Source organism: Lissotriton vulgaris, chromosome 7 (assembly GCF_964263255.1).
Source record: "Lissotriton vulgaris chromosome 7, aLisVul1.2, whole genome shotgun sequence".
Classification (NCBI taxonomy): Eukaryota; Metazoa; Chordata; class Amphibia; order Caudata; family Salamandridae; genus Lissotriton; species Lissotriton vulgaris.
In genome coordinates this window covers 1,711,865,204-1,711,879,430 of record NC_141695.1, presented here as the reverse complement: position 1 = coordinate 1,711,879,430, position 14,227 = coordinate 1,711,865,204, and the positions used below count along the sequence as shown (strand labels likewise).

The 14,227-nt window shown below is 40.3% G+C and overlaps 1 protein-coding gene across 1 annotated transcript; it reads left to right on the top strand.

The window, feature by feature from the left end:
* Positions 1-7,998: 7,998 nt before the first annotated feature.
* LOC147706374 (uncharacterized) lies at positions 7,999-9,225 on the top strand. Its single transcript, XM_086929607.1, has one exon. It carries the CDS (start codon positions 7,999-8,001, stop codon positions 9,223-9,225), a length of 1,227 nt encoding a protein of 408 aa, XP_086785733.1.
* The last annotated feature ends 5,002 nt before the right edge of the window (positions 9,226-14,227 follow it).

The following is a 14,227-nucleotide window of genomic DNA, read 5'->3' as shown; positions in this document are numbered from 1 at the left end:
CAACTTGCATAATTTGTTGATGCTCACTATCCTCCCCACCCTTCCCATTCAGGTTTCAGGACTTGGCACAGCTCAGAATCTGGCTTTCTGGGTGTGACAGACCCTCTCAGGCCATATTTGGATGAGGGAGGCACTGCTGTGCTTATCTTATTAGACCTGGGCGTGGCTTTGGATATGGCGTCCCACTCTATCTTGATTTACAGACTGGAGTCAATGGGCAGGGCAGATTCGGCCCTTGGATGGCATATCTCCTTACGAAATGACCGTATGTTTCAGATTTTTTTCATCCAATGTGAAGTCACAAACAGAAGTCTTAGCTTCTGGTGTCCCGCAGGGATCTATTCTAAGTCCCTTGCTGTTCAACATTTACGTATGTCCTTTGGTCAACTTAATAGAGGGCTGTGGGCTCACCCTCTTTTCGTATGCTGACAATAATCAGATCATTTTCTCTCTGTCCTCGAAACAGAGAAATGATCCATCCTTATTGCATCTGGCTATGATGAAAATTGCAGCTTGGCTTAATCAAAACTCTCTTAAACTTAACAGTGATAGGTAACAACGCCTCCTTTTGGGGTGTCAAACGTTGGCCATAACTCTTAGTGACCACTCTCATTCCGGTATCTACGGTAAGCAATCTGGGCTTTCTTATTGATGATAAGGTCTCTATGAAGCCACAAATAGCTAAGGTAACCGCCACTTGTTTTGAAATCCTTAAGTGGCTGATATTTTGTGACTTATTCCTTTACCTGATTCAGAGGAGTGGGTAACCCAATAAACCCTTGCGGGATCGGGCAGACAGAATATTAAAGAAAGGTTCCAGCAAGGGATTTTTTTGAAAAAAATTATTTAAAAACCAGATATGGTATAGTCTATATTATTTAAGACTATTGGACCGTAGTAATCAGCCACTGTTTTAACGATATTTTTGACTTGAGACCTTACACAAGGCTACCACACTAGCCAAGACAAATTTACCAACTGTACTGGTAGGTCTATTCAACAAATGAGAAAGGAAAAGCAACACAATGAATAATTTGTTCGAAACTTATTTATCTTATTCAAATCAGATTCAAAATAGTAAAAGGGTACATATTCAAGAAAAAATGCACATAGCTCTTAGGTATAAGGAAACAGTAAAATCAATCCATAAATACATAAGAGAAAGTCTAGTCTGAAAATCAACACACATAAAACTCCTTTTAGAAATAAACAGAAAGTTTGATGTAGATGTAGACATAGACTTTTGTTGTCGACGTTTCGGTCTCACACGTTAGATCCAGAGACCATCATCAGGACGGTTATCTTTTAATGCAGTATGAAAGACCCCTAAAAGGTAATTAAATCATCAAATTAATAATTGATAACATATATTTGTTCAAGTGTTGCTAATGACCTTTCAGTCTATTTACATTACATAAACGTATATATAGCATGTAGCTTCACAGACTGGTCAGTGTGGTGACAGAGACTGTTGGCTTACATAGTTCAATTTAGATAAAAACTGGAGTTCAGGTTTTAATTTGAACACTCAGAGGACTTACTCATAAAAAATGGAGAAAGCGCAGAGGATGTTATTTTTGAAGGTACAGAATCACTTGTATCCTATGGGGAGCAGAGAAGAAATTTTACTCATTTATTCTAGTGTACATTACCCATTTTAGTATTGGTGCATATAAGAGGATGTTTTTTACCTTAGGGATTCCACAAATTATCCCTTGGTTAGTGCTCCACGTATTAATCCAAGTATGCAAATCGATTTCTGATTCAAGGTCCAGCTGTGTTAAAATAAATAATGTATTTTTATACCACTTGACCTGTTATGGTAATGTATATTACTTAGATTATTTATAGCTAACTTAGCCTTGGGCATTTTATGATATACTAAATGAAGGTTAGACCCAGGTTGTAATTGGTCACATGTAAAAGTTCATATAGCCAGGGGGCGCATTTGTAGTACAGAAAAATATCAGCTGTTTGTAGTATGCTGACTTCAGATTATTTTAAAAGCTATTTCATAAAAGGAAGAAAAACGCTGTAGCCATAAGTTTTAATAGTGGTGAAAAAAGGTTTTAATCAGTAGGGAACTTTTAGCGGTTTCCTACAAAGATATTCGATCACATGATTATTTAAGGCACGGTTTTGTGTAACATTTACTAAGAGCGAAAGTCTAAAAGCTACACGGTCGCGCTTAAATCTACAGTAGTTCAGCTTAGTAACGCGTGTGCCTCGCGATCAACTTACTTGTCAGAGTAACGCTCCAGCTCGTCGGGAATCGGGTCAAAAGGCGAACGTCATCTTGAGCCAATGGTAGCGTTTTTATGCAAAGTTGACGTCCCGCCTATTAGGTTGCTTTACGTCACGTGCATATGTCATCTATTCTTCAATGGGGCTAAGTGTTTAGTGCGGCGGCCATTTTACAGGGTCCAACCGTATGATGTATCATCATTTAGGTGACAAAAACATCATGTTTTTTGTCGATGTCAGCGTCAAGACATGCAGTAATTGATTATTATATTGCGTACAGCAAACGTGGGGTATTATAACGATATTATTTGTTGCTCAAGCTATGATCTAAAAATATAGTTTATCTCGATGGTAAATAATAAAAATATTCATTCAGAGGCTTTACTTGCAAACGGATGTATATTACCGATATTAGCAGTACATGTACAGTGTGACATTCATGTTTGTAAACAGTTTGAGAATATGTTTCCAATAAGACATTTTACAGTGTTGTGAGACTATGTTCATAAAGACCCTGATATATGGTTTTTATATATCCTATCGCCATGAAATGCGCGTACACTCTTCAGGTTTAAAGAAACATGAAAGTCTACATTGTTTGGATGTCATAATATTGGCAGATCAGAGTTTGTGTGACATAAACATCATGGTATTTGCATTCAGAATTAACATAGCATACATTAACAGAACCGTCTGTCGCACAAAAAAAGCGCGCACATTCTTGTACTGAGTCTGACCTAAATGTTGTGATCTTCTCATGTTATACATGCCAGGGTCTGCCATTCGGTTGTAGAGTTTAACCCATTTTTTACGCTGTTGGCCAGTTCTATCCACTGATTTTCTCTTAGTGTGAGCAGTCTATCGACATTTGGTTGTCTGATGGTTGGTTTAATCACATCTATGACCCACCATTTCATGTCTTTTGCACTGTGGTTTTGGCGGAGATAATGTTCCACCATAGGTGCATTTTCTGTTTTACACCTAATCCTGGATTGGTGCTGCAGGATTCTTTGTTTGGCCATTTGAGTGGTTTTACCTATGTATAATAAGGTACATGGGCACTGTACACAATAAACCACATTTTGTGTTCGACAATTAGAGAAATGCTTGATGGTGGTTGTTTTGCCATTGATAACAAATGATTTTGTGTTTTCTGTAGTGTCACAGGCCATACATTTGTTGCATTTAAAATGGCCTATCAGAGGGGTAAGTTGTCTCATATTTTCTATAAGATATTGATTTTCATTTTCATAAGCATGTACCAACCTATCTCGTAGGTTGCGGCCACGCTTGAAAGAAAAGAGAGGTTTTTCTTTGAATTCAGGTAATTCCGAAAGCAATGGCCATTGCTTCAGAATTACTTTTTTCAATTGGTTACTAATCGTACCAAAGGTTGTTACACATACAAGTGGATTTTTCTCTTGACGTGACCGGTTAGTAAGCAATACATCGCGGTTATTATACCAGGCCCTCTTCAGAGATTGTTTTAGAAGTTTATTTGGATAACCTCTTTCTGATAATTTAGATTTCAGTATCTTTGCTTCCTTAAAGTAATCAGTTTTTTTGGTACAATTTCTCCGTAATCGGAGAAATTGGCCAAACGGTAAACCATCCCGCAAAGCCTTGGGGTGATGGCTGTCGTACTTAAGGAGAGTATTTCTGGACGTGGGTTTTGTATAGAGTGTTGTATAGTTCAGGTTCAGGTTCAGTCAGGTCTTGGGCATTTCCCTCTACAATGGGGATACTTTGTTCTTTGTGGACTAAATTTCCCCTTGGGCATCTTGGTTTGGGAGACACTGGGTCCTCCTTCCCCCTCCATGCATTCAATCCTTTTATTGGATAAGGACTTATTAGTTAATGCCTCAGGGTTGTGTGTATAATATGCTCATCTCCTTGATCTTGTACTGGGGGCAGCATAATTGGGCACATGCCAACCTTTTATTTATACTCCAAATTGGGGGCTTTGAAAAATATGGTACCTTTTTAACCAAAGCATGGTATACTTTCATGTCCTTGGAGCTGGAGGCTTTTTTGACAAACAGGTTCCTGCTTACTTTTTCATTAACAGGCCTGCTGGGATACAGTGCCCACACCCTCCTCCATAGGACTCACAGGACCTCCAGTCCAACATCATTTACACATCTAACTCAGGTAAACTATGTTGGATAGTTATTTTCTCCTTTTTTAATCACTCTTGGCCATCAACGAATGAATGATTACATATCTATAGGAAGTGCCGTTGCACAGGGTACAAGCCCCATTCTTGCCTTGTTTATTTCTTTCAGCATATGGACTGAGACAGTATTTACAGTAAGGTGGCACATTCCATCAAACCTCCGAAGAATTTTTAAGAAACCTGCATTGCTGTCGCCCGCTAGCATTTATATAGTAAGTAGACTGATCATAGGAATAACTTTGAGTTAGGTAGTCAGAGGTGCCCCGCACAGGAGTTAACATGTTTCACCATACTGTGCTATTCCCTGCTGTGCTAAAAAACAAGATTAAAAGTTGATATGCTCACAGGGATCTCTTTCTCTCTTCATATCTCAGATATAATAATAGCGTCGGGAAGAACCTAAATAATAGGATTTATTGTAGCTGGCAAGGTGATCCCGGGACCACGCTTCTATTTCTTCACCCAGGCACGCGACGTCCGACTAACTTAAAGGTAATAGAGTTTGACCACCTTATGCGCCACTAGTGATAGAAACAGACTCTTTAGGATCCTTATATCCCCGTTTTCTTCTTTTCCCTTTTTTCTCTGGGCAATACAGCCAGACTCACACCATGCTTTCATATATTTACATACAGGGTGCCTTCTCCCAATGCGTTCTGTTTGCGTCAGGGTCAAACATATGGGCCTAATGCCAAATGTTTAATTTTTGCCCCAATATCTTGACACATGGGCCTAATGCCAAATGTTTAATTTTGTCTCCAATATCTTGACACATGGGCCTAATGCCAAATGTTCAATTTTGTCTCAAATATCTTGAAAATGTAAGATATATGTGTATTTTCCAATCTTGTACATCTGAAATGTAGAGATATAGATTTGACATGTAAATATTGTATATACACCTGTACATAGCTCAAGGCCATCGAACACTACCTTGCTGTCAGACGGACAGCAAACATATGCATAGGCTCCGTGTCTATAGTAGTAAAGCGTCTTTTAAAATTGGTTTTGCTAAATGTTTTTAAATTTTGTAAATTGTATATGTATTTCAGTACATACAATACTGATCTTATGTATATATGTTTTTTACCGACAGCCCTGAAGAAGTCCCAGTTCGGGACGAAACGCGTCGGCTGTTTATGTTTGACTAAATGTTTTGAAAATAAAGGATTTGAAGAAGAACTCCAACATCTTCAAGATTGATCATTATTATTACAACTGTTACAATTTCTGTGGTGCACCTTTGCTGTTGTTTGAATTTTAAAAAATTCCCTAGGGAAAAGGCACAGTGATGATGGGTGCCACTCAGTGAGCACACAGTCCCCTTGTTTGAACTTAAGGGTTAAAATATTTCATGGGGGAAAGATAGTCAGGTGCTTAGTCTAGAAAGGGTCCATCATCTTTGTAGTTTCTGACTTTGGTTCACCCTCATTAGCACTGACACACCCTATACCCAAATTGAGTATTTTCTGTCACAGACGTGAGATTATTTGATAAGATAAGATTGTCCTAAACATGACTAGCTTTAAAGATAGACGCCAGGAGCTTGCCCAGGATCTATTCACACCTGGGGCAAAAACAACAGGCACATCAATCCCGAAGGAAGATGGCCTTAAAGTTAAGTTCAAGAAATTGGAAAAACTAAAAATGAATGAGATGTCCCGGTGGTGGGATGGCACCACATTAGGAAAATATTTAGAGAATGAAAAAATCCCACGTGGGTTGAGAATACTTATTTTCCCCACATTTGAAGACCTAGACACTGAGCAACTAGAAGATTGGGAAAACAACCTTCGGAACGCATCATTCACAATGATGCGGATCCTTATTAAGAATGCCGAAAAAAAGGGAGCAAAGGCCCAGCAAGAGATAGAAGAACTAGAAAAGGAGATAGCACAATCAGAACTGAAGGATGTCATAAAGAAAAATTACGCCATATTGGATGGGGTATTGGAAAAACATCAAATCTACCTTAGAGATAAGAAGCTGAGGAAGATTAAGAGGGACGACAAGGATTACAGCGATGGGAGGGTCTATACCTTTTCCAAGAAATACGATAAGGTGAAAGTCCCAGGGGAAGGTAAGAGGCAGAGAGCGGAGACCCCAGAATTAAGCTCAGCTAGCAGCATCACATCACTCTCGTCTGCGGCAAGCACTGCTTCCATAACGGAACCAATAAGCTCCAATACAACTGATATAAGACCCAATAATTTTTTATTGGAGATGGAGAGGTGGAGGCTAGGGGCACGACCGGTTCACAAAGAACCTCAAAGACAAGAAGGGGAGGGAGGCTCTGGCAGAAACGCAAACAGAAACTCAAAAAAACCAAATCTGGAAACGGTGGAGAGAGTAACAAGGTCCAAAAAGAAGGGGAACCCACCGCAATAGTTGATTCTGAGAATAACAACACAGTTGAGTCCATTGTGGTTAACCTTTCAGAGAGAGCACTAGATCAGGATGAAATCTCTGTCCTTAATAAGGGTTTAGGTTTTTGCCCCAACCAAAAGGGTGGAGATGTTGATATATTTGTGGATTTAATGAAATTTGTCCGTTTGCTTAAACTTAAAGATCATTTTGCACGTAACCCTTCTAATCATGTCATCCAGCACAATGTCAACAATGTTACTGATTACACTGTCAACGAAATAAATACCTTACAAGCAATGATCTCTGTTGAACTTGACACTTCTGTTGACATTGAAAATGTGAGACAGGAATTGAATGTTTTTGAAGATGTATATATTGACAGTGGGTTAAAACCGAGATCTAAATTTACCCCAACTGGCACCCATCCTAATATAGATACCTTCAGAGAGAAAGTTAGCCATTCCCTCCACCAGATGCTTGAAAACCCAAAACGTGCTTCCCCGCCTAAATATAATCTTACCCGGACAGAATCAGAAGCCTTGAAAAGACTACAATCGGATGAAAAAATCGTTATCCGTGAAGCTGACAAAGGGGGGAATGTAGTCATCATGAATAGGGATGATTATATGAACGAAATCTCCCGACAGCTTTCTGATTCCACCTGTTACACCAAATTAGGCTATAACCCCATTGAAGCACTCACATCATTTATAAACATGAAACTTACAGAGTGGCGTGAGATAGGCTTACTAAGTGCAGAGGAGTGCCAATATCTGACATTAACAACCCCGTCTTATCCCTGCATATACATACTCCCCAAAATTCATAAAGGGGGTCCCTTCCCACCTGGCCGCCCCATCATTTCCGGAATCAGCTCGCCTACAGAAAGGCTCTCTGAGTATGTGGATACCTTCATCCAGCCCATGGTACAAAACCTCCCTGCCTACCTGAGGGATACCAAGGACATATTAGGCAAATTGGAAGGCTTTACCTGGACAGAATCTCTACATTTGGTTACACTAGATGTAGTAGGACTTTACACTTGTATCAAAAAGGAGTTCGGACTAAGGGCTTTGGAAACTTTCCTAGACAAACGTACAGCAGACCACTTGTCACACAATGGTGTTCTCCTTGAGATGACAGATATCATACTGTCAAAAAATTACTTCCTTCATGACTCAGCATGGTATCACCAAATACAAGGGACCGCCATGGGCTCCAAATTTGCTCCCGCTTACGCCGGTCTATTTATGGGCTGGTTTGAGCGGGAGCATGCATGGGGTCGCCATGCGGCCGCTTGGATGAATAACATCATTTTCTGGGGTAGGTACATCGATGATGTGATCATGATCTGGGATGGACCTACCCCAGATCTCCTCGATTACTTTGGCTACCTCAATGACAACCCGTTCAATGTCCGCTTCACCCTGACACACAACCAGAGAACTATTGACTTTCTGGATGTAAACCTTTTTGTGGAAAACAACAAAATCCAGAGCCGCACACATCGCAAAGCGACAGCTTGCAATAGTATCTTACATTACGAGAGCGCACATCCCTGGCATATCATTGAGAACATCCCCTATGGGGAAATGATCCGGATGCGCCGTAATTGCAGCACGGAGGAGGCCTTTCAACACAACATACAGGAAACAGAAAAACGTTTCCTTGAAAGGGGCTATCCAAGGAAGACGCTTGAGAAAGCCAACAAAAAAGTCCAAAACGTGCCCAGAACAAACACTTTGGCCCCCAAACATAGGCCAGCGGATACAAACAGACCTCTGTCATTCACCACACAATACTCAGATCAGAGCAGCACAATTTTTAATATCCTAAGAAAACATTGGCACCTAATTGCGGACATACCGAGCCTGCAGGATTCTGTTCCAAGAAAGCCAAAAGTCTGCTACAGGAGAGGTAGAAACCTCCGTGATATCCTCTGCCCCAGTTACTTAGAATCGAAAAAGCGGACCAACTGGCTAACGACTCCCACCAAAGGTTTCTTTACATGTAGCGATTGCAATATGTGTGCACTAGGCAAAAACAGAACTAAGGAATTTCGCTTCAACACAAGCAAAACCTATACAATCGATCACTTGATCAACTGTAACACAAAATACGTAGTTTATGTTTTGGGTTGCGGCTGTGATAAGATTTATGTTGGTAGCACCAAGAGAGCCCTAAAAATCCGCATCCAAGAACATGTAAGAGCAAGACGCAATGGTGACCTAAGATACCCCTTGACCTTTCATATGCAGGAACACCACAAAGAAACAGACAATATGTGGTTCATGGGTATAGATCACCAACCCATACACCCAAGGGGAGGAAATAGAGATCTGGCATTACGACAACGGGAGGCAGGATGGATTTGCAGACTTCGGTGTACTGAACTTGGTCTTAACACCGAAGATGAACTACATTATTTCCTGGAGTAGCCCGCCCTTACCGTTCGCATCATGTCCTGTTCTGTTCTGCTCTATATCTGCCATGCTGCTCTCTTGAGATCACATTCATGGTGATTATGACACTGGTGTATACCTTAACCTCGAAGGAATTTCTGCCTGCTTGCAGACTGTACATATCTGTATATACCTCTCTCTTCACACTTGAAAAGGTTTATTTGTTTGTGAACCATGTAACTTTGTTGGCTCACTTCTTTGACTTACTGTGAACCATGTAACCTTGTTGGCTCTCCTCTCTGACTTATTTTGATCAGCTTACCTTTTCTTGCGCCTTCCTCCTTGCCCCTTCTTCCGTGCCTTTCCCTTTTTTTTAAAAGCATGCGCCCCAATATGGAGCAATCTTGCCCAATGTATAGCGCTTGGAAAACCCCAGTACACATTTTCAAAGGCGTATGATACGTTTTTCGGATCTATATTCCACTGACCTCTCCTTATGCCCTCTACCGCCCCCCATAGACAACATTTGGCCTTTCAATTACAATTGGATGTATACATTCCACATTACCACCCATTTACTATACACATACAAGTGTATTGTTAAAGATGGCCGCCAAATTCACATATCTTTTCCATGCATTTGCCCTTGCCTTGTTCACGCTCCTATGGCTCACCCTCATCTCTGCATTTACCACTTTCTTTGAATCTGTAGGATTAGGGCATATTAGGGTGACATATTAGGCTCATAGACGACACATGCCGATTTTTCGACATCTTACCCCGTAACATTGACCGCATCTAAATTGCTTTAGCGTATTTTAACTCAGACCTCAGCAGTGAGCCTAGCACTAGGATTGTGATCCTTGCCGTGTTTAAAATATCAAATTGGGTTCTACTCTCAACCCGTCTTCAGAGATCTCTATTCACCCCAGACACTCCAAGATGGCCGCCAACGTCAGGCTCACCCCGATCGTTGTCTTGCGAGATAGGGCTGCTTCATCAGGAAAAGCAGCATCACTATGCATTTTCCATCCTCTAGTAGTATTATGCATAAGGGCCCGTTATTCGGCTCTACCCTCATTACGGGTTCGCACTCTATTCTCCTTAATATATCGGTGCGTTTTTCGCTTTTTTTACTTATTTATCGGCCAGACTCAATATGGTTATTTTTCCAAAGAGAGCATCGGGGTTTACATATGCCAAACTAAGAACATTACGTTCAGCCCGTGGGATGGGCATCTGGTTAAAACAATTGGCTCAATGAGGTCTGAAGCATAAGAAAACACGTTCCTTTAACCATTATAATATGGCCGCCGTCGTTTTGACGGTTGGCAACACACTGGGTCCTTCGCCCTTCAATACAGCGAATTTTGCGCGAAGGCGGGAATCGTGCCAGGTGCAACCCATCAGTTCAATCTCCCCTACTATAAAGGGAGCAGTATGGACCCACATCTTCAGCACACGACGTCGCTGCGGGTGTTGGTCAGGACGAGGGCTGTGGATGGGCGCCGGCCGCTTTTGACTATAACGGTGAGTTTATTTGTAACCATTCGAACCTGGCTGACCTTTGCAGACTTACCTTTGTCCTCAGGTTCAGTCAGGTCTTGGGCATTTCCCTCTACAATGGGGATACTTTGTTCTTTGTGGACTAAATTTCCCCTTGGGCATCTTGGTTTGGGAGACACTGGGTCCTCCTTCCCCCTCCATGCATTCAATCCTTTTATTGGATAAGGACTTATTAGTTAATGCCTCAGGGTTGTGTGTATAATATGCTCATCTCCTTGATCTTGTACTGGGGGCAGCATAATTGGGCACATGCCAACCTTTTATTTATACTCCAAATTGGGGGCTTTGAAAAATATGGTACCTTTTTAACCAAAGCATGGTATACTTTCATGTCCTTGGAGCTGGAGGCTTTTTTGACAAACAGGTTCCTGCTTACTTTTTCATTAACAGGCCTGCTGGGATACAGTGCCCACACCCTCCTCCATAGGACTCACAGGACCTCCAGTCCAACATCATTTACACATCTAACTCAGGTAAACTATGTTGGATAGTTATTTTCTCCTTTTTTAATCACTCTTGGCCATCAACGAATGAATGATTACATATCTATAGGAAGTGCCGTTGCACAGGGTACAAGCCCCATTCTTGCCTTGTTTATTTCTTTCAGCATATGGACTGAGACAGTATTTACAGTAAGGTGGCACATTCCATCAAACCTCCGAAGAATTTTTAAGAAACCTGCATTGCTGTCGCCCGCTAGCATTTATATAGTAAGTAGACTGATCATAGGAATAACTTTGAGTTAGGTAGTCAGAGGTGCCCCGCACAGGAGTTAACATGTTTCACCATACTGTGCTATTCCCTGCTGTGCTAAAAAACAAGATTAAAAGTTGATATGCTCACAGGGATCTCTTTCTCTCTTCATATCTCAGATATAATAATAGCGTCGGGAAGAACCTAAATAATAGGATTTATTGTAGCTGGCAAGGTGATCCCGGGACCACGCTTCTATTTCTTCACCCAGGCACGCGACGTCCGACTAACTTAAAGGTAATAGAGTTTGACCACCTTATGCGCCACTAGTGATAGAAACAGACTCTTTAGGATCCTTATATCCCCGTTTTCTTCTTTTCCCTTTTTTCTCTGGGCAATACAGCCAGACTCACACCATGCTTTCATATATTTACATACAGGGTGCCTTCTCCCAATGCGTTCTGTTTGCGTCAGGGTCAAACATATGGGCCTAATGCCAAATGTTTAATTTTTGCCCCAATATCTTGACACATGGGCCTAATGCCAAATGTTTAATTTTGTCTCCAATATCTTGACACATGGGCCTAATGCCAAATGTTCAATTTTGTCTCAAATATCTTGAAAATGTAAGATATATGTGTATTTTCCAATCTTGTACATCTGAAATGTAGAGATATAGATTTGACATGTAAATATTGTATATACACCTGTACATAGCTCAAGGCCATCGAACACTACCTTGCTGTCAGACGGACAGCAAACATATGCATAGGCTCCGTGTCTATGGTAGTAAAGCGTCTTTTAAAATTGGTTTTGCTAAATGTTTTTAAATTTTGTAAATTGTATATGTATTTCAGTACATACAATACTGATCTTATGTATATATGTTTTTTACCGACAGCCCTGAAGAAGTCCCAGTTCGGGACGAAACGCGTCGGCTGTTTATGTTTGACTAAATGTTTTGAAAATAAAGGATTTGAAGAAGAACTCCAACATCTTCAAGATTGATCATTATTATTACAACTGTTACAATTTCTGTGGTGCACCTTTGCTGTTGTTTGAACAGTACAAGAATGTGCGCGCTTTTTTTGTGCGACAGACGGTTCTGTTAATGTATGCTATGTTAATTCTGAATGCAAATACCATGATGTTTATGTCACACAAACTCTGATCTGCCAATATTATGACATCCAAACAATGTAGACTTTCATGTTTCTTTAAACCTGAAGAGTGTACGCGCATTTCATGGCGATAGGATATATAAAAACCATATATCAGGGTCTTTATGAACATAGTCTCACAACACTGTAAAATGTCTTATTGGAAACATATTCTCAAACTGTTTACAAACATGAATGTCACACTGTACATGTACTGCTAATATCGGTAATATACATCCGTTTGCAAGTAAAGCCTCTGAATGAATATTTTTATTATTTACCATCGAGATAAACTATATTTTTAGATCGTAGCTTGAGCAACAAATAATATCGTTATAATACCCCACGTTTGCTGTACGCAATATAATAATCAATTACTGCATGTCTTGACGCTGACATCGACAAAAAACATGATGTTTTTGTCACCTAAATGATGATACATCATACGGTTGGACCCTGTAAAATGGCCGCCGCACTAAACACTTAGCCCCATTGAAGAATAGATGACATATGCACGTGACGTAAAGCAACCTAATAGGCGGGACGTCAACTTTGCATAAAAACGCTACCATTGGCTCAAGATGACGTTCGCCTTTTGACCCGATTCCCGACGAGCTGGAGCGTTACTCTGACAAGTAAGTTGATCGCGAGGCACACGCGTTACTAAGCTGAACTACTGTAGATTTAAGCGCGACCGTGTAGCTTTTAGACTTTCGCTCTTAGTAAATGTTACACAAAACCGTGCCTTAAATAATCATGTGATCGAATATCTTTGTAGGAAACCGCTAAAAGTTCCCTACTGATTAAAACCTTTTTTCACCACTATTAAAACTTATGGCTACAGCGTTTTTCTTCCTTTTATGAAATAGCTTTTAAAATAATCTGAAGTCAGCATACTACAAACAGCTGATATTTTTCTGTACTACAAATGCGCCCCCTGGCTATATGAACTTTTACATGTGACCAATTACAACCTGGGTCTAACCTTCATTTAGTATATCATAAAATGCCCAAGGCTAAGTTAGCTATAAATAATCTAAGTAATATACATTACCATAACAGGTCAAGTGGTATAAAAATACATTATTTATTTTAACACAGCTGGACCTTGAATCAGAAATCGATTTGCATACTTGGATTAATACGTGGAGCACTAACCAAGGGATAATTTGTGGAATCCCTAAGGTAAAAAACATCCTCTTATATGCACCAATACTAAAATGGGTAATGTACACTAGAATAAATGAGTAAAATTTCTTCTCTGCTCCCCATAGGATACAAGTGATTCTGTACCTTCAAAAATAACATCCTCTGCGCTTTCTCCATTTTTTATGAGTAAGTCCTCTGAGTGTTCAAATTAAAACCTGAACTCCAGTTTTTATCTAAATTGAACTATGTTAGCCAACAGTCTCTGTCACCACACTGACCAGTCTGTGAAGCTACATGCTATATATACGTTTATGTAATGTAAATAGACTGAAAGGTCATTAGCAACACTTGAACAAATATATGTTATCAATTATTAATTTGATGATTTAATTACCTTTTAGGGGTCTTTCATACTGCATTAAAAGATAACCGTCCTGATGATGGTCTCTGGATCTAACGTGTGAGACCGA